General features: G+C 44.8%; 1 protein-coding gene across 1 annotated transcript in view; it reads right to left on the reverse strand.

The window, feature by feature from the left end:
* LOC126100507 (fatty acyl-CoA reductase 1-like) overlaps positions 1–22,314 on the reverse strand; it is a 192,103-nt gene that overhangs the window by 116,263 nt on the left and 53,526 nt on the right. Inside the window, exon 4 of the mRNA XM_049911117.1 lies at positions 8,470–8,579. Coding sequence (XP_049767074.1) covers positions 8,470–8,579 — 110 coding nt within the window. The remainder of the gene's footprint in view (positions 1–8,469; positions 8,580–22,314) is intronic.

Below are 22,314 nucleotides of genomic sequence, written 5' to 3' on the forward strand. Positions count from 1 at the left end.
CGACAACATCGATGTACTGTGGAGACCTCACGCCCCACGTGTTGAGCAATTCGGCGGTACGTCCACCCGGCCTCCCGCATGCCCACTATACGCCCTCGCTCAAAGTCCGTCAACTGCACATACGGTTCACGTCCACGCTGTCGCGGCATGCTACCAGTGTTAAAGACTGCGATGGAGCTCCGTATGCCACGGCAAACTGGCTGACACTGACGGCGGCGGTGCACAAATGCTGCGCAGCTAGCGCCATTCGACGGCTAACACCGCGGTTCCTGGTGTGTCTGCTGTGCCGTGCGTGTGATCATTGCTTGTACAGCCCTCTCGCAGTGTCCGGAGCAAGTATGGTGGGTCTGACACACCGGTGTCAATGTGTTCTTTTTTCCATTTCCGGGAATGTATTTACGAAATTTCAAACACCAACTTTCTCTTCCGAATGCGAAAGTATATTGTTGACTCCCACCTATGTAGGGACAAATGATTATAACAATAAAATAAGAGAAATTAGAGAGTAGTATGAAAATGGTTCGATGAACCTTCTGCCAGGCACTTAAGTGTGAATTGCAGAGTAACCATGTAAATGTAGTTTATAAAGCGAATGCAGGAAGATATACTTCTTGTTTGTTTTCCGATCTTAAAATAGAAATACCTGGCAATATTAGAGTTGTGCTGTATAGCATCTCAGCGACTTTTGAGGTATTTTCTTTTCTCACACAGCTACAGAAACCTAGAAGAACCCTACAAATGATGTAACTCCATTTGTATTTACTATTTTTGACGTTCGATGGAATCTCTCCATTTTACCAATTAACTGTGGATGATATGCTGTAGTTTGAGTTAATTTAGAGCCATAAACGTAGCTAGTACGCGGAACAGCTGTGACTGGAATTGTTCTCCTTGGTTAGTCACTATTTGGTTAGGTGCTCCAAATCTAGCGATCCAGGAGTTCTAAAACACTCGTGCCACTGTTTCTGTTCGAACATCACGTAGTGTAATGACTTGTGTCCAGTTATTGAGTCGATAGGCTCATGTAAAACGGTGTATAAATTTATCTGAGGGTGGCAGTGGTCCAGTCAGATCAACGTGTACTACCTTAAATAGTCCACCTGTGTTTGGAAACGCATGGGTTGAGATCCAGTGAACGAGCAGGCCATGCAACTGGACCCCCTCATTCGATCCATCGACCAGGGAAGAACGACTGAGATGCGTCCGGACGTTAACGGTGACGTGAGCTGGAACACCTTCATGAAGCAGCCACATAACCCTTCGAACCATCAATGAAACCTCTCCCAGAAGGAGAAGCAAAGTCAACTGCAAGAAGCGCCGGGAGTTCCGGCTTGTTAGGCACGTGGAAGGTAGACTGGTCCGAAAATACGGTCGCCAATTATCCCCGCCCACACATTCCGACTGCACCGATGCTGATAATTCGCTGTCACCTTACCATGGGGATTCTGCAGACTATCCCACAGATGACTGTTATGAAATTTGAAGATAACACTCCGCGTAAAGGTGGCCTCATTTGTGAATTGGATGGACGACACAAATAGCCGAATCGTGGTTGTCTGGTGAAGGAACCAGTGACAAAACTGCTCCAGATCTGGAGAGTCCGTCGCTAGTAAGTCCTGCACACGTAAGTGATAAGGATAGTAAGAATTGTCATGCAGAATGTTCCAGACGGTCGTCTGGCTTACCCTGTACTGGCAGGCCAACTGCCTGGTAGTTTCACTGCAGTCATCTTCCAAAGTGTTAATCACATTTTGCTCCAAGTTCGATATCCGAACATTTTGGGTACGTCCTTAATGATTTCCTGCTTCCTGAAACGACCCTGTCTCAGACAAACGGCGAAAAACTGTTGCAAACATTGAATACTGTGATTATTGTCGGCGGGGTTTGATCTCCTGATACAGCCGTGTTGCCCGTCGCGCGGTGCCATTTGCCTTTCTGTAAGTAAACACCGTGCCCGCAGGCTCTCGATTCAAACACGGAACCAGTGTGTACAACACTGTATCCCATCCACTACAAGGTGGGTCAGCAAGAGAGATGAATCGGACACAACACTACCAGTTAATATGACAGGAGAGGGCGCTAGCACATGACGTATGAGGAACTGCATCACCCTCTAGGACAGGCTGTTCCAGCTCGTTGTGAGCCGCTCCGTTGTGAGCCGCGGAGCGCTCCCTGCTCCAGGGAGCCGTGTCGCTCGCTGTGACCGTTCAAGTGGGCCGGCACGACGGCACGTGGCACGTCCTGTTGCTTTGTAATCGAGTGGTACCACATCCAAGAGTTCTTCAGTTACTTACAGCCCCATGTCGACACCACGCACAAAGACTGAAAGCTGAGCACAGTCCGATATGTCGGTGCTTCCGTCAAGCGCTAGCGAAAATGTAACAAAGCTCTCCGCCTTTTTCTTGAGCTGTGTCTCTAAATCCGCTGCCATGTCCAGGATTCGACGAGACATTGTTTGTTTCGACAGGCAAACCCCTTCAATTGCCTGCACCTCCATTGGAAACAAACATTCTGCAACTGCTACCATGCACGTTTTTACTAGTGGTCGCACCGAAAACAGTTTGCCACTCGTCGCAATGATGTGAGCGACCCTGTAGCTTGCTCGAATTGCAGATTCAGTAGTGTTTTCTCCGCTCTCATTCACCTGAAAATTATAAACGCATTATAGAACATGAACTATTTTGCATGTTTTGATACCCTCCGTATTACGAAACCGTTTTAAAGTTATGTATCCTGGTATGTCGTTCTTAAGCTTGGCCACCAGTTCTCTGCGTGCAACGCCTTCTACCTGACCGTAGTGCGCTGCGTGAAGACGCGTATAATGTCGTTGTATATTGTAACTCTTCGCAGAATTAAATACTTTATGTCATACAAGGCACTGCGGACGACCATCCCTCTCAATGAATAGAAAGGTATCCTCCAATAGAGGTACAGGGCTCCCGCGGCTAGTCGCAGCTGTCATTGAACACGGATTATCGCGTCAGTTGCGGCTGCATGCGGCCAGGAGGCAATGAGTTCGCTTTCCCCCTCCACGCGTGCTCCGAGCTGCCGCAGTGAGCGTTACGGCTCCCTTGAGCTCGGTTGGAACAGCCTGCTCTAGGAGAAAACTATGCATACCGTCACTTTGGCTGCATGGTACAGCACGTATTAGACCGCAGCCTCTGTAAAAAACTATGATCGAATAAATGGTCTCTACCATTTCTAGACATAAGTTCATTACATGTTTTTTGTTCCGTATCCTTTCATCGATCAATCCCTAGAGGTTGTATACGATAGAAAATATCACCCTGTATGTTTCTGAGGAATGAAGGGACGAATGTTACTTGTTGACACGTCATACGCCATAATAGTTTTCCACCAAGGGTTTCATGCTGTTTAAACTTCAGTGAGGTATGAGGAGTAGAGCGAAGTTCCTGGAGTTCTTCATAGCTCACTTGAGCATCCACTATCTTATCGTAATCAACTGGTACTATTTCTTGCAGTCTGGATAGGTTGTCACAAACACACACAAACACACACACACACACACACACACACACACACACAATAAGTACGCCATTAAATTACAGGTTAAGCAGCGTTTGTTAACGTCTGTAGTTCGATCTATGTTTTACACTCAGACTACAGTAAACCACAAGTTAAATATTTCCTCATCTAAATTGTACTACAAAATACATGATAGTTGTGAAGTGTTACAATGTCAATTCAAGGTCTGAAACGTTTGCAAAACCGTAAGTCAGCCGCTGTGGCCGAGTAGTTCTAGGTGCTTCAGTCCGGAGCTGTTCTGCTGCTGCGGTCGCAGGTTCGAATCATGTCTCGGGCATGGATGTGTGTGATGTTCTTAGGTTAGTTAGGTTTAAGCAGTTCTAAGTTCTAGGGGACTGATGACCTCAGATGTTGAGTCCCATAGTGCTCAGAGCCATTTGAACCATCTGATAAGGCTAAGTGTCAGATGTTCCCTTATGTCCAGGAAGAGTTGATATACCCCATGGGTCTTTTCGCTTAGCTCCCATTCCATTTGCCAGGTGTCAATCCGCCATTTAACGAGTTGGCGCTTCTCGGTAATGTCCTGTCTGGTAAACTCTCGATTATCTTCTCCTGTCTACTGTCTCCCGTCCGGTCCGGCTAAGGGGGCATCTGTACATCGCTATTGGCGCAAAGTAGCTTCAACTGAATGAAATCATTTTTATTCGTGAATTTTACCTGCTGTTAACTGTGGTATAATGGTGGTACACAGTTAAGAATTACGTGTTAAATTGTGTGGGAGTGGAGTGAGGCAGACACGAAATTTTCCCTCCGAGTGGGAATAATCCATTACGGGTCACGATACATCGCTGGAGGTGCCAAGTTTGGTGGCCATAGAAAGGGAATATATACCGGCATAATGTTGCCGCATATTACGAGCTAGCAGAGCTCGCGATCGTGTGCTGCTTCATCTACGCTTTTCTCACTCTTCCCCGCGTAGCTATGACGCAAGTCCTAGCTCTTCCATAATATAACAGTGAGGCAGCATTTCCCCGAACTCAGCCGGTACATTGCAGCCCGAAACCGAATGGTTATGTCGATATGGCAGGTCTCGAGAACCACGCAAAGCTCATGACAGCCTTATCAGGGCACTTCTCTGCCCTCGCCGCACAATGCTCCGAATGCTCCGACTCGTCACCAGACGTACTCGATGGGCCCATGCACTGGCTGCAAAACAGCACACAGAATCAAAGAACGCAAAATGGTAAGTTATCAGGGTGTGTAATGGTACCCTAAAGTGTGTTATGTTGACCGTGGCCAACTTGTACACGATCTTGCCATCCATATCAGTCGCTGTTTTGATGTGTTCGTCAAAGGACAGTCGTTCGTCGAGTTGCACACCAATACATCGTGTTTTCCGATGTCTGCTTATGCTAATGTCGTGTAGTTTTATGGTTGCATTACTTTTGAAGTGTTCCTTTGAGTAGCATGTAAACAGTTTTGCGTAGAGCCATCCGAAGTTGCACCACTGGCTGATACTTGTAAGTAGCTAAGTTAACCGGTGTTTGAGTTGCGCTCTTGAATCCGCGAAGACCACCACCAGAATGTTATCTGCGTACGGTATTGCCCTTTCGCACGGTTATCCCCATCCAGTTGTAGTTGAGCAGAAGAAAGGCAGAAGCCACGGTGATGAAAGAAAAAGTGGTGTTCAACGCCACCCGAAGGTTTCCGCAAGGCGGGGTTCACTCCCCGCTATTGTGGAACCTAGCTGTGAATGAATTCACTGAAGAGCTAAATACACTACTGGCCATTAAAATTGCCACACCACGAAGATGACGTGCTACAGACGCGAAATTTAACCGACAGGAAGAAGATGCTGTGATATGCAAATGACTAGCTTTCCATAGCATTCAAACAAGGTTGGCGCCGGTGGCGACACCTACAACGTGCTGACATGAGAAAAGTTTCCAACCGATTTCTCATACACAAACAGCAGTTGACCGGCGTGGCCTGGTAAAACGTTGTTGTGATGCCCCGTGTAAGGAGGAGAAATGCGTACCATCACGTTTCCGACTTTGTTAAAGGTCGGATTGTAGCCTATCGCGATTGCGGTTTATCGTATCGCGACATTGCTGCTCGCTTGGTCGAGATCCAGTGACTGTTAGTAGAATATGGAATCGATGGGATCAGGAGGGCAATACGGAACGCAGTGCTGGATCCCAACGGCTAGCAGAACAGCACAGTAGTATACCTGCACTCAAAGAACAGTTATTAGTGATCCGTATCCATTGCTTGTATGGGAATTGTCTATAGCGAAGAACATTCATTGCTTGTTTGCATGCCACCTATCGCTTGAGACAAATTCTTGTAAATCCCAAGTTAAGTATTGTCAATCTTCTTTATTGCAATAAAAAACAATAATGTGATTTGCCTGAATTGTTGTATAGCATTCCGAGTAAGCAACATTTTTTAGACGTCCTATACGAGACGAGTGGGCAGGACCTCACATTGTGAAACAAAGTAAAACAGAAAGTATCTGCTAAGAAGCTAAGTAAGGTGTAGAGACTGGTCTACTTAGCCATAACAGGCGGAATTAGCAACACCCCCAAGTCCTGGACTTGCCTCCATTATACCCGTGGGTATACAGGCAGGGGAATGAGGCTAAAATCTGGAAATAATTGGATACCTTCACGATATCCTGATTACCACCCACTGGGAATGTGACAAATATGGGACAAATATGGGGAAATGCCGTCTGACTGTAGAATAACTTCCAGCTATTTCATTAAACTCTTCAATGTAACCATTGGAAGTGGGGAACAATGGAGGAACGAACCACGACACCATGAACGACACAGTCTGGTTTACTGACGAATTGAAAACAGACAGTCCGCAGCTCGTGGTCGTGCGGTAGCGTTCTCGCCTCCCGCGCCCGGGTTCCATTCCCGGCGGGGTCAGGGATGTTCTCTACCTCGTGATGACTGGGTGTTGTGTGATGTCCTTAGGTTAGTTAGGTTTAAGTAATTCTAAGTTCTAGGGGTATGATGACCATAGATGTTAAGTCCCATTGTGCTCAGAGCCATTTGAACAATTTTTTTTTTTTTTTGAAAACAGATAACGATCTTGGGTTGGGGTACTCGGGATACAGCCCAGACTAGAGAGGAATCTCTATAGGGAAGTCTCTATAGGTAATTCGGAAACATCCGCTGTCAGAGTGTGCTCGGAGGAGAATTTTCGTAGGCGGAACAAAGATCTAAATTTATTTAATTAGTACATTAAAATGGGGGTACATTCGATTTTTTTCTTTTACCATATTAGTTGGAATATGGTTCTCATACGTGTGAAATGGAAGAGGATGTAGATGAAGATGAAATGGGAGATAAGATACTGCGTGAAGAGTTTGACAGAGCACTGAAAGACCTGAGTCAAAACAAGGCCCCGGGAGTAGACAACATTCCATTAGAACTACTGATGGCCTCAGGAGAGCCAGTCGTGACAAAACTCTACCATCTGGTGAGCACGATGTATGAGACAGGCGAAATACCCTCAGACTTTAAGAAGAATATAATAATTCCAATCCCAAAGAAAGCAGGTGTTGACAGATGTGAAAGTTACCGAACTATCAGTTTAATAAGTCACAGCTGCAAAATACTAACGCGAATTCTTTACAGACGAATGGAAAAACTGGTAGAAGCCGACCTCGGGGAAGATCAGTTTGGATTCCGTAGAAATGTTGGAACACGTGAGGCAATACTGACCTTACGACTTATCTTGGAAGAAAGATTAAGAAAAGGCAAACCTACGTTTCTAGCATTTGTAGACTTAGAGAAAGCTTTTGACAATGTTGACTGGAATACTCTCTTTCAAATTCTGAAGGTGGCAGGGGTAAAATACAGGGAGCGAAAGGCTATTTACAATTTGTACAGAAACCAGATGGCAGTTATAAGAGTCGAGGGGCATGAAAGGGAAGCAGTGGTTGGGAAAGGAATGAGACAGGGTTGTAGCCTCTCCCCGATGTTATTCAATCTGTATATTGAGCAAGGAGTAAAGGAAACAAAAGAAAAATTCGGAGTAGGTATTAAAATTCATGGAGAAGAAGTAAAAACTTTGAGGTTCGCCGATGACACTGTAATTGTGTCAGAGACAGCAAAGGACTTGGAAGAGCAGTTGAACGGAATGGACAGTGTCTTGAAAAGAGGATATAAGATGAACATCAACAAAAGCAAAACGAGGATAATGGAATGTAGTCAAATTAAGTCGGGTGATGCTGAGGGAATTAGATTAGGAAATGAGACACTTAAAGTAGTAAAGGAGTTTTGCTATTTAGGGAGTAAAATAACCGATGATGGTCGAAGTAGAGAGGATATAAAATGTAGACTGGCAATGGCAAGGAAAGCGTTTCTGAAGAAGAGAAACTTGTTAACATCGATTACAGATTTAAGTGTCAGGAAGTCGTTTCTGAAAGTATTTGTATGGAGTGTAGCCATGTATGGAAGTGAGACATGGACGATAACTAGTTTGGACAAGAAGAGAATAGAAGCTTTCGAAATGTGGTGCTACAGAAGAATGCTGAAGATAAGGTGGGTAGATCACGTAACTAATGAGGAGGTATTGAATAGGATTGGGGAGAAGAGAAGTTTGTGGCACAACTTGACTAGAAGAAGGGATCGGTTGGTAGGACATGTTCTGAGGCATCGAGGGATCACAAATTTAGCATTGGAGGGCAGCGTGGAGGGTAAAAATCGTAGAGGGAGACCAAGAGATCAATACACTAAGCAGATTCAGAAGGATGTAGGTTGCAGTAGGTACTGGGAGATGAAGAAGCTTGCACAGGATAGAGTAGCATGGAGAGCTGCATCAAACCAGTCTCAGGACTGAAGACCACAACAACAACAGCGTGTGTGCTGAGAGATACTTCTGAACTGTGGCTGTAGCCATGGAATATCTCTGATATACTGTTTGAGATATTCGTGGATTTGAAGAAGAAAGAACAGTTGAACTTACCAATGGAAGGCCTGATGATCGAGACGGGTAATCCAGAACCACCAGAGCGTACTACATCCTCGGCGACTGCTTTGGTGAAAGTGTATGTGTTGGGCCAATCACCCAGCAGCCTGAAACACAGATACAGTCAGAAATATACTACTGAGACTGCGCTGGAACTAAACTAGATCTGCCGAATGAGAATGTGGATGGGAGAAGATTAAAGATATACACTTACGAACAATAGTGGATACTCAGTGATTAGTGACATCAGTCTTTCAAAGATGAACTGAAGTAGGAAATATTAAGACTAGTGCTGTCAATCTTTGGCACATGTGGACTGTATGATCACCATATTATTGTCTGCCCCTATCTCTAGTTGAGGTGCTTGTGCCGTAGCTATATGCATTGCCGACTGAAGCTGAAAGATTCTTCTTGCTGCTCTTTGTGGCTCTGAACCCAAACAAACGCGTCCCTACGCAGCGAAACTTCCATCAGAAATGTTCAAATGTGTGTGAATTTCTAAGGGACCAAATTGCTGAGGTCATCTTTCCCTAGACCTACACAGTACTTAAACTAACTTTAACTTATGCTAAGAACAACACACACACCCATGCCCGAGGGAGGACTCGAACCTTCGGTGGGAGGGGCCGCGCCGCGCAATCCGTGGCTGCCATCTGGCGTTCCTGCGGTTACATGAAGCAGGTCCGTTCATGCCTGTGTACACTTGATCATAAGTATCTCACACCAACCTGTTTATTAAAAAGGTTATTCATCGTACAACAATCACCACGAAATTTTACATAAACCATCAGAAAAACAATACCTAAGAACTGTTAGAGTTTCAGTTCTATACTAGAAATTATTTTTGAGATATTCAGAATTACGCAAAACCAAACCTCCAAAACGTTCTCTAGACACGTTAATATGTTTTTGGCAGTACGTTAGAGGAAAACGTAACCTAGACACATTGCTAAATAGTTAATTAATCAGCAATTTATTCATAAAATTATATATTATGAAATGTTTTCAGTTTCAAACATTACTTAATATTTTCAGTTGTTTCACATTATCGTTTTCATCTATTATGCTTTCAGAGAGAGTGAGGCGATGAATAGAACCATGTATGTGACATATTAATCTTAGTATTTGTTAATAATTAATGAGTAAAGAGTGCGTGAACGACACTGTATAATCGTGCACGCAGTCACATACATGACGTCATTACAAAGCATTCAGATTAGTATTCTAGAAAAAAGATTTTGCTTCTGTCCTCAAGACAAGAAAGATAGTCTAGTTTTGATTTTATTTGCTTTTGGAAAATATAAATTTTGGTATCTGGTTAAATGAAATTCGCAGTTGGTGTAGGAGGCAAGTTACTATGCTGTCTGCGAAAAGTTCTGAAGCAGATTGGCTACGTTATGATCGGAACGACTGTGCATTGTGGAAGCAGGAGAGACAAGTATGCACTCTTTTCGAGGAATCGTGATTACGCTTTAGTAGCGTGACGACACATGATTTGGTACTCTAGTAGTTTTGCGAAAGTGTTTTATTTTGCTTTTGGTGAAAAGGTGAGTTGTTCATAAGCTGATCAGATCTACTGCAAATCACTTTCCGGAGATTTTGTGCTTTTTAACCATCGAGTGGGTGAGCGTATGTATTAATTGCACAATCCGCAAACAACAACGTCTTGTTTCGCTCCACTGTCGTTTTACTATTTCGAGCCCCTACGTATTCCTTCATTACTGCTTCATCTAACGCAGTGTTGAGTTGTACTGTCACATGTCCAAGTGAGCGGCAGTAATATACACTGAACATTGATCTGGGTGAGAAAAAATTCACGATCCGAGCAAGAAAATGACACAGAATCAGAGCTATCGGCACAAGCCCATAATATGACAGCTGTCTACGAGATAATCGAATAAATGGTTGGCAGGGATCTGATGAAACTGCGCTATTTAATGCTTCGAGTTGGTTATTGCTGTGGGATAACAGTTGACGCGGCAACAGTGATGTAATGAAAGTTTATTTTATCATTTTTTAATTAAACAGTGTATTTGTTCGTATAATGTAAGTTTATTTTATTGTTGTTTTATTAAACTAAGATTAAATTGTGATTTTGCTCAGACATGTTTACCTTGGTAACACAAAGATGGCTATGCTTTACATGTGTACAAATTACGCCGCGCTCCGGCCATATTATAGAAAACGACGCACCCACTCGAGGGTTAACGTAATTTGGTAGTTGTGACTTTCTAGCAGTACGCTAAAATTTAGTGTAAGTTACTACACATTCATTTTTCAGAACATCCAGCTCACTGAGTAATGGTGAACTATGAGTGAACATTATAAACTGATAAAAATCGTGTAAACTGTAATTTTCATTTTTTTTAAGAATCTTGATAAAGTATTTATTTCTGAGTCAGTAACTGTCTAAAATGATATTTGTAGGCCCATGTATATTGCTCAAGTAGTGATATATCGCAGACATTTTAACTAATAACTTGTTAGAACTTGTTTTATTTAGCAGATTCGCTCAGATTTGATATAATGAGACCACTTTTCAATTATGAGACAGTAACAGTGATGCACCCTGCTGACAAGTACAGTGCTGTTCTGTTAATACACTACTGGCCATTAAAATTGCTACACCAAAAAGAAATGCAGATGATAAGCGGGTATTCATTGGACAAATATATTATACTAGAACTGACATGTGATTACATTTTCACGCAACTTGGGTGCATAGATCCTGAGAAATCAGTACCCAGAACAACCGCCTCTGGCCGTAATAACTGCCTTGATACGCCTGGGCATTGAGTCAAACAGAGCTTGGATGGCGTGTACAGGTACAGCTGCCCATGCAGCTTCAACATGATACCACAGTTCATCAAGAGTAGTGACTGGGGTATTGTGACGAGCCAGTTACTCGGCCACCATGCACCAGACGTTTTCAATTGGTGAGGGAATTGGAGAATGTGCTGGCCAGGGCCGCAGTCGAACATTTTCTGTACCCAGAAAGGTCCGTACAGGACCTGCAACTTGCGGTCGTGCTGTTGAGTGGTACTTAATATAGGTAAATAAATTAGTGAAATCAATGTGAAGTGAAGTAGAAAGTTTAGTTTAGAAGAGCTACACAATGGCAAACAGCGGGCAGAAAAGCAGAGGCAATGACCGCTTGAAGTCAGCACGTTGAGGAGAAGCCATCGCCCTCCCCACATAAGCCGAAGCTGTCGATTCAGCCGTCAGGGCATCGCCCGACTGGCTCACATGTTTCTCAATTGTCACATGTGATCAAAGGCCCTCGCCTACATTCCAAGAGCCAATGACCGACGTTAAGAAGATTCTTCGAGAAGCTTTTCAACGTGACAGAAGAGGCAATTACTGTGAAGTCGTTCACCTCCAGTGAACTGAAGTAAATAAATATGCGAGACGCAGTGGGCCCGAAAGAGTAGTTTTCAGTTCCAGTACAGTTCAGTCAGTGCTGAAGACCGTCATTCAGGAAGAGACTGCATCGTACACAGAAGCACCAAGTCCGCCAAAGTAATGGAATGGCAAGCAGCACCCTCGCCGCCAGAAGACAGTAGTTAGAAGGTATTTGAAGACTGATTTTTACATACCCAGGTGACTCGTGAGGACGAGAAGGAGATGGCATCAAATCAGCAGTCACCTGTGAGCTGGTGATGAAGATCTGACAGCCGAAGACTGGCAAGCTGGAGTCCGTTGTTCGAGTCCGGGACACTGGCCTTCCCCCGCTGCGCCGCTCCGCTGGCCGACGCACAACACTGTCACACGCGGCCGCATAGAGAGAGAAACACTGGGACGCCACATCCAAGGTATCACCATCCGATTCACGACTTCGTTCTCAATAATTAAACGGGCCACAGCACGGTGCGCGTCTCCAGTCAACTGGGCGAAACGGCAACACGAGATACACACCGCCAGGCGTAATCAGACGCCGCCGCTCACGAAAGCAGAAGGCTGCCGCTCTCCCAGCCAGAACAATCCAGTAAGGAAACCGTTGTACAAAACTTTCAATAAAAGTTATCTTATGTAAAAATGCTGTTTCATTCTACCTCATACCCGAGCCAAGGAAGAACCCACCCTGCACACATGTTGTTAAGAGAGAAAAAGTAATTTATTTAGTATTTTGTCACCCTGTCATAATGCTTTAGAATCAAATGCCCTTTGCAATAATGCTCATCCTGACAAATGACTAGCATCAAAAGAGGTCCACCAGTTACAGTGTATTATCCTGCTGAAATGTAGGGTTTCGCAGGGATCGAATGAAGGGTAGAGCCACAGGTCGTAACACATCTGAAATGTAACGTCCACTGTTTAAAGTGCCGTCAATGCGAACAAGAGGTGACCAAGACGAGTAACCAATGGCACCCAAAGGTGCCCCCTGTCAAGGGTAACCGCAGCCACGGTCTCCGAGCTGATAGTGAAAACGTCGTCGAACTGTTCGTGCAGATGGTTGTGGTCTTCCAAACGTCCCCATCTGTTGACTCAGGGATCGAGACGTGGCTGCACGATCCGTTACAGCCATGCGGATAAGATGCCTGTCATCTCAACTGCTAGTGATACGAGGCCGTTGGGATCCAGCACGGCGTTCCGTATTACCCTCCTGAATCCACCGATTCAATATTCTGCTAACAGTCATTGGATCTCGACCAAGCGAGCAGCAATATCGCGATACGATAAACCGCAATCGCGATGGGCTACAATCCGACCTTTAACAAAGTCGGAAACTTGATGGTACGCATTTCTCCTCCTTACACGAGGCATGACAACAACGTTTCACCAGGCAACGCTGGTCAACTGCTGTTTGTGTATGAGAAATCGGTTGGAAACTTTCCTCATGTCAGCACGTTGTAGGTGTCGCCACCGGCGCCAATCTTGTATGAATGCTCTGAAAAGCTAATCATTTGCATATCACAGCATCTTTTTGTGGTGTCACCGCCAGACACCACACTTGCTAGGTGGTAGCTTTTAAATCGGCTGCGGTCTGCTAGTATACGACGGACCCTCGTGTCGCCACTGTCAGTAATTGCAGACCGAGCGCCACCACACGGCAGGTCTAGAGTGAGACGTACTAGCACTCGTCCCAGTTGTACAGCCGACTTTGCAAGGAACGGTTCATTGACAACTACGCTCTCATTTGCCGAGACGATAGTTAGCATAGCCTTCAGCTACATTTGCTACAACCTAGCAAGGCGCCATTACCAGTATAGATATTGAGATTCTATTAATGTATCATCAAGAGCGATGTTCTACAAATGTGGATTAAAGTTAAGTATTCCAGAAGCTACGTACTTTTCTTTATAGCATTCATTACGTATCCTGTTTCAGACCTCACGCCAGCCTGCGTCAGTTTAAGCGCGTGCCTTTCGGCTCCCTCTCATTTTGTCTAGGCTGTCTTGTCTAGACACAACATATTTGGCGACGAGTCTCCAAAAGGGTCTTCTTCTTCTTCTTTCTACTTGCTTACTTTACTTGTGTAATGGCTTCGCCACATTCTCCAGATGTACTGTCCGAATTTTATCGCTTGCAGAATCAGCAGACGCAGGCCTTATTGGATGCCCTTGAACAGCACGTCCAGGGTCAATGTGCAATGCAAAACGATGCGGCCGCCGCCGCTTCACTGCTACCGCAGCCACACCACGCAGTTGCACCACCTTTTCGTCTGTTCAACGCGGAAATGGAAAGCTGGACGGAGTGGTCACGCCAATTTGGATTCCATCTCGCCGCCTACAGAATTCAAGTTAACGAGCGGCAGCCTCATCTCCTTTCTTGTGTAGGTGTGTCCACCTACTGTGCGGTAGTGAAATTGTTTCCCCGACGCGACGTAGCAACTCTGTCCTACGAAGAAATTTTGTCTGCATTAGATGCCTATTTCAAGGAATCCGTCAATGTAGTTGCAAAAAGGTATACGTTCTTTCGTACAAAACGTACGGCCGGTCAGACTAATCGGGAGTGGGTTGCAACTTTGCAAGGCCTTACAAGGGATTGTGCTTTTGAGTGTGACTGTGGACTCCCTTATTCAAATACTATGGTGCATGATGCAATTGCACAGAACGTTTCTGATGTTCGTATCAGGGAACAGATTTTGAAACTAGTCAATCCCTCTCTTCAACAAGTGATAGACATATTGGATCGGCAAGACACACTTGACTTTGCTCAGGAATCATTTGCAACTTCGCCAGCTGTGTGTCACATTAACTGGCCCACCGGGCGAGCTGCACGGAACTGTAAACAGCCCTCGCGCACGTCTGCGCAGCCACGTGTGCCGCGCAAGCACGCAAATGCAGTGAAATCATGCCCGTGGTGTGCAACTAGACATTCGCGTGAGAATTGCCCATCACGCCAAGCTATTTGCTTTTTCTGTCATAAAAAAGGCCATGTTCAGAGTGTGTGCCAGAAAAAGCTTAGATCAGACACTCACAACCATTCCAGGCCCTTTGCGTCGCGCCGGAATCGGAATCGAACCAAGACTGCTCAGGCTCGTGAACCTTCGCCCACGGAAATTCATGTAGTTAATGCACAAAGATGGTTCGCATGACCGCCCTATTGCCTTTGCGTCCAAATTGCTCTCGTCAGCGCAAAAAAATTATTCACAGATAGAGAAAGAAGCTTTGGCTCTCGTGTTTGGTGTTACAAAGTTTCACGATTTCTTGCATGGTCGTCACTTTACCATCATCACAGAGCACAAACCTTTGACATCGCTTTTTCATTCGAACAAGCCTGTACCTCCACGTACAGCGCAGAAATTCATTCGCTGGTCTATTTTCCTCTCTCAGTACCGCTACGATATCTTGTCTCGGTCCACTGCTAAGCACAGAAACGCCGATGCGTTGTCCTGTTTGCCTGTTGCTGAGGATAGAGCATTCGATTCTTCCGAACTTGTTTGCATGTTCATTGATTTGGAAACCGATGACGTGGTAGAATCGTTTCCAATTGATTTTCGTCGTGTAGCTGCAGCCACAGCTGCTGACCCTGTACTTGCTACCGTTGTGCGTTTTGTTGCTACGCAATGGCCCTTGTCAAAGTCATGGATCGAGGATCCGTTGGTTCGCCGATTTTTTGCTCACAAGGAGAGACTTTTTGTACGATGTGGTGTTTTGCTGTTGCGTTCTGATAATGATCAGTCCAGGGTCGTGGTCCCACGTTCGTTACAGTCCTCTGTCTTACGGCTTCTCCACCAAGGACATTGGGGTATAGTGAGAACGAAACAACTTGCTCGTCAGCACTGTACTTGGTTCGGAATCGATGCTGCGATTACGAATATGTGCTCTTCTTGCATGGCATGTGCCAAACAACAATCCGCGCCACCGCGGAAATTCTTTGCATGGCCAAAAGCCACTTCCCCTTGGCAACGCTTACACATCGATTTTGCTGCTCCATTCTGGAATGCTCGATGGTTGGTTGTTGTCGATTCCTTCAGTAATTTTCCTTTTGTTGTCCGGATGTCTTCCACGACGTCTTCTGCCACAATCCAAGCGTTGTCCGCTATCTTTTGCATTGAAGGTCTGCCACAGACTATTGTTTCAGACAATGGCCCACAATTCATGTCTGCAGAATTTCAGTCATTCTGCAAGGCCAATGGTATTCAACATCTGACATCCGCGCCGTTTTCGGCACAGTCAAACGGTGCCGCTGAACGTCTGGTCCGCACTTTCAATTCCCAGATGTTGAAGCTAAAAGAGTCGCATTCTCGGGAGAACGCGTTATTGCTCTTTTTGTCTTCGTATCGCTCTCAGCCCCGAGATGATCGCTCGCCGGCTGAGTTGCTCCACGATCGTCCTCATCGAACCTTGATGTCTTTGCTGCATCTGCCACATCAGGTTCCTGTGCAGCGGCAGACACTTGCTTTTGCTCCAGGCGACGTTGTATACTATCGCAACTATCGAGGTTCACGGCGTTGGCTCGCAGGGCGCATTCTTCGCTGCCTCGGCCGCGCTATGTATCTGGTTTTGGGGGCCTCTGGTGAGGTGCGTCAGCATCTCAATCAGCTGCGCCTCTGTCGTCGCCTGGGTTCTGCCGTTCCCCGTCTGCTTTCAGCGACGGTGCCGTCCGGTCAGCGCCCTGGGGACCCATCTACTGGCTCGCCTCATCCCCAGGTGTTACCGACGCTGCCTTCCCTTTTTGCCCCATGGCGACGCGCCGCCTCCGCCGCCGCCGCCTGTTCTCTCGCCGGCGCCGCCCGCAGTGGACGCGTCGCTGCAACCCTCGGGCGCCTCCCTGGGTCACGCGCCGCCGACCGCTTCCCGTGACCGGTTGTCCTCCGACGAGGAACTCTTGCCCGCTCCGGACCATCTGTCGTCTTCGCCAGTCGGGTGCTCCGACTCGATGGAGGTCGACCCTTCGGCCCCTCCTGACTATATACGGCCGCATACACCTCATGTTGGTGTACACCCTGGACTAGGTTTTCAGGCGTTTCCTAGCTCCCCTCGGACCGAATGGCCGGGTGCGGGTGGCACAGCCTCGCCTGTTGTTAGGCTCCCCACCTCGTCGCATACGTCAACATGGGGTCCTCCCCACGGTGGGCGGAAGCCTTATAATACAACCGTTCGCCGATTTGCGGGGGAGGAATACGGTGTCACCGCCAGACACCACACTTGCTAGGTGGTAGCATTTAAATCGGCCGCGGTCCGCTAGTATACGACGGACCCGCGAGTCGCCACTGTCAGTAATTGCAGACCGAGCGCCACCACACGGCAGGTCTAGAGTGAGACGTACTAGCACTCGTCCCAGTTGTACAGCCGACTTTGCAAGGAACGGTTCACTGACAACTACGCTCTCATTTGCCGAGACGATAGTTAGCATAGCTTTCAGCTACATTTGCTACGATCTAGCAAGGCGCCATTACCAGTATAGATATTGAGATTCTATTAATGTATCAGCAAGAGCGATGTTCTACAAATGTGGATTAAAGTTAAGTATTCCAGAAGCTACGTACTTTTCTTTATAGCATTCATTACGTATCCTGTTTCAGACCTCACGCCAGCCTGCGTCAGTTTAAGCGCGTGCCTTTCGGCTCCCTCTCATTTTGTCTAGGCTGTCTTGTCTAGACACAACACTTTTTCCGGTCGTTTAAATTTCTCGTCTGCAGCATGTCATCTTCGTGGTGTAGCAATTTTAATGGCCAGTAGTGTAATTACTCGTGAATTATAGAACGCTTGCTTTGAACAGACCAATGCCGGTTTCCGTTCGTTCATGCGTTACTGAGGTAGAAATCCATCTCTCAAGACCTCTCTATCAACAGGAAGCTAAATTGTAACCATAACTTTTTTCGTTTATTCGATGCCTCCGCGGCGAAAGTAACAAATATACTGGCGACATTAAAGGTACTGTAATCGTATGTAGTATCATCTACACGTAATAGGTCATGGGGAACTATCGAAAATATTATTGGACGAAAAAATTAATTTTATGGCGTAGAAAGAGCGACTTTGAAGATGAGTATTACCTTTAATGGTATGACCACTACCACAAAACCACAAAGCTTGAGGTGGGCATAAACAACACCATTTCTGTTAAAGCTGTATCATAGAAACCACTTGTCTCGATTTCTCCAGCTAAACCTCTTGTAAATTAAGTAAACACATTGAAATAACTTACGTGGTGTAAAAATGAATTACAGGATAACGAAAAATCTGACGTAGTCGGGTTATTACACTTTTACGCTGCTTCCTAGCAGGAAGCATGTTTTGTATGATGAACGGAATCAAGGGTATCCGGGAAACAAATAAGGGCTAGAATGGATCAACAGTTGCGAAGTGTTAATATCTAGACACGTGCGGCCGAAGTGGCCGTGCGGTTCTAGGCGCTGCAGTCTGGAAGCGCGAGATCGCTACGGTCGCAGGTTCGAATCCTGCCTCGGGCATGGATGTGTGTGATGTACTTAGGTTAGTTAGGTTTAACTAGTTCTAAGTTCTAGGGGACTAATGACCTCAGAAGTTGAGTCCCATAGTGCTCAGAGGCATTTGAACCATTTCTCTAGACACGTTGCGATAAGTACTGTTCAGCATGACCGTTGCTGTATGTCGAAATCCCTTGAGAACCTGTTTAGCTCGACAGCTAGTGGAAGCTAATTATCTGAAGTCTATCCAAGTGGACAAAATGGTGCACTGAAAATGTGTCACATCGAAGTAATATGACATTAATAACAGTATCACGTAATCAGTGGTCGTGTGAAAACACACACACACACACACACACACACACACACACACACACACACATATATATATATATATATATATATATATATATATATATATATATATATATAAATTGGAAAGGGTAACTCTTCACTCATTATATTTCGTGAAGTTACTGTAGAGGTTTCTGGATGGCTTATTGAACAGAACGGTAGCGATTTCCTTTTAAGTCTGTGGTCAAGTCTAATACAGCGGGTATTGCATAGTAACGACCCCATTAGTAAGTTAATTACCACCAGTTACTTTTAAGTTCATTACTACCAACACATTTGTGACAGGAAGCTTTGACGTCAAATGTGTCAACCGACTTACAGGAGAAATACTTTCTCTACCTGTAATTGTAGCTACATGACACACAAACACACTCACTGATCCACCCACCCACCCACCCATGCGAACACTCTCATTTAGACACAAAAACGCACACACGCATTTACGTAGTCATTTTTGTGGCTACATGTATATATAACAGTGTGAAGTCTGGCATGGGAGACTGAACAACAATAATATTATGAAAAGGTTAGATTACCACTCACTGCATAGAGGACACGTTGTGTGGCAGACAGGTACAACGAGACGACACACGACTGCTAGACTGCTATGTATTTTAGCTTTTGGCCAAAAGGCATTCTGCTGAAAGAGAAAACACAGACATTCAAATGGGCACACCTCACGCAACACATGACATTGTCTCTGAGTCCAGCCACAGCGGCCAGAGACAGTACTCACGTGTGTGAGAGCTATGTTCGTGTGAATGAGTGTGTTTTCTCCTTCGAAGAATGGCTTTAGGCCGAAAGCTCAAATGTGTAGCAGTCTTTTTATTATGCCTATCTGCAACTCATTTACTTTCGTCACTTAAATTGTTGTCTGTAGAAAGTTGCCACATACATAGTACTTATGGTACACTTAGACATTCAAGTGAAGACCAAATTACATAATATTTGCCATCAGTCACTTATTAATACAGGCTTGTTAAACCCAGTAGTGTGGTTTTATTTATGTGTGGTAAAGGTGAATGCATCATCACACTGGACGTTAATACATGGCTATTTTTCTTTTCTACCACTTTTTAATTTCAAACACTCCGCTACAATTGCAACTGACGTGAGAGTGTGCTAAGAAGGCACACAAGGCGGCAAGCAGACACGCAGTAATGTAGAACTTAACCCATCTTTTGTACTGCCACTGACAGCTGTGGATGTTTCTTTCGTTTCAGTAGGACATAACATGTAATTTGCATGTAGCTGCAACACGTACGCTGCACTCTCTTGGTTGTTATGTGGGTCAACTTTGCAGTTGGTGATATAGCGTAATATTTGTGCAGTGACAGTTGGTGCAAAATTTTACTATTGTACTACAATTTCGTTGCCTATAGCGGTGACTTACAAGGGTAGTAATCTTAACTAATTTGAATATATTAATGTTATGTATATAAATTGAACTGTTTGTATATAATTACATTTATAATTAATCGTTTAACACTGCAAGGAAGAAAATTAAAAATATAAAGTCGCTCCGTGAATCGAACCCGAGCCGACGAGTTGCCAGTCGCTGCCCCTTAGCCCTGCTAGTGCCTTGATGCGTGAACTGTTTCTCAAAAATACCTCATACTTCACGCGCAAATCTTTAGAGAGCATTTCATCTTTTATTGTAGCACACTCAGGCGAAATGTTCTAGGAACCTGAAAGGGACATCCATATGCTTCTACTCATAAGCATCGTCCCGCACCCTTCTTTGTTAGATTTACGTATGGAGTAGATCTACGTAACTCCGTAAATCTCACTTTCTCCTCCAAAGATCCACTGGAATAGGTGTCTTTTGCAGATCATTCAAAGAAAACACTTCCACACTAAATTTCCTCATATGCTCGCTTTTTTTCCCACCATCTATGGCCTTCTGAGTTGTCAGGATAGTGATCACAGCTAAATTGTATGTATTAATTTTACGTCTATCAATTGGACCTTTTAAATTTTTAAATTTTATAATTAATAGTTTAACATCGTGAGGAATACAAGAAAATGAAAAAAAATATGATAGCAGCAGGAATCAAACGCGAATCAACCTTTTTTCCAGTGAGCGCGCTTGACCTCTCGGTCACGGTGCAGTTTCCTCAAATGCTCCTCAAAAATTCCTCGTACTGTACGGTTGCACAGTACATTACACACACTTTCAAAGAAAAATACCGACCTGGTGTTTTGAGCGAAGTAGTACTCACTGTACCAGAAGGGATGACATCGCGTCAGGGCATGGGCAATCGATAACAGACAGCGGCCTCTCTACTCTGAGCTGGTTTCTAGTATCGCATAGAGAGCACAACAAAACATGTTTTCATCCGTTTTGTTTGCATACTAGCACGATTTAGAAGAGAAATAGCGTCACTGTAGGCGATATTTACAAAGTGCTGTTAGCACATTAGCACAAGATAATCGGACGCTACAGAATGTAAATGACTACCATGTTATTTGTATAACATTTGTCATTGTCGATTTTGTAGGTCGGAAACTAATGTGTAATAATCTAATCATATTTTATTCTATAATAATCAAGCAATATCTCTATACAAAAAATCAATTAAGCTACACTGACGGAATAGAATCGCAGCACCAAAGAATAATTCATGTAATGTTATGAAATTTCGGGAATGCATTTCCCTAGATAGCACGTTTAAGTGATCAACTTTGCAAGGTCACAGGTTAACGTAAGTGGTAGATGAGCAATTGCAAATCTGAAATTCTGGTACATTAATAACTTTTGTGACCACCACAACGTTGAATGCAAGCAAGCAGACGAGCATTGGCATTCCCGTTCCACTTGGTCAGTAAATACAGCGACGGTTATTGCTGTTCGTGGATGACGCTGGGGTTGTCCCCTAATGTCCCATACATGCTCCACTGGAGACAGATCTGGTGATCGATCAGGCCAAGGCAGTATGTCGACACTCTAGTGAGCATGCCGGCATAAACCAGTGGCATGTGGGCGAGAATTATCCAGTTGAGGTGCTGATACACGCGTCTTTTTAGTTCTAAGTGGACCACACCGTGGGTCAGGTCGACAAAACCGATTTTCGATTTTCATCTTATTTCAATAGATTCAGGTTTTAATTAAGTACTCTGAAAAGGATTTTGCTGAAAAACTCTTTTTCGAGCATTTAAAGAGCATTTTCCTACCACGTGTGTTTATGTGCCACGCCCACTTTTCTGTCACCCACCGTCAACCCACCCTCTGTAAAGTCTAAGTCATATGGAGATGCCATTATTAGCAAAATAGAATGTGTAAGCCATGTTCAAAAATTTTAGGAACAAGTCTGAGAAAACTAGCTGTTGATATGAGAGGAGAAAAATTAGAAGATGGAAAATTGTTGTCCAGACAGGGTCGATTAACTAAAACTGAAATAGAAAACTAGCCGGTATACTATGGATAAGCAATTAGGAGAAATAAAGAAAATCAGGAGGCAATGAAGAGAGATGTTTGGGCCATATTCTTCCATAAGTCCTCTACTGATGATAAGCCATGTCATGGATTGTGTCCATCGGGAGAAAATTCGTGGTGCAAATACAATAGGGCTCAGGAAACTTGAGAATCTTATTCTCATCAGCATTCTCTTCCTGCTGCTGTTATTACAGCAATTAAACCTATTTTCAGA

Source organism: Schistocerca cancellata, chromosome 9 (genome assembly GCF_023864275.1).
Source record: "Schistocerca cancellata isolate TAMUIC-IGC-003103 chromosome 9, iqSchCanc2.1, whole genome shotgun sequence".
Classification (NCBI taxonomy): Eukaryota; Metazoa; Arthropoda; class Insecta; order Orthoptera; family Acrididae; genus Schistocerca; species Schistocerca cancellata.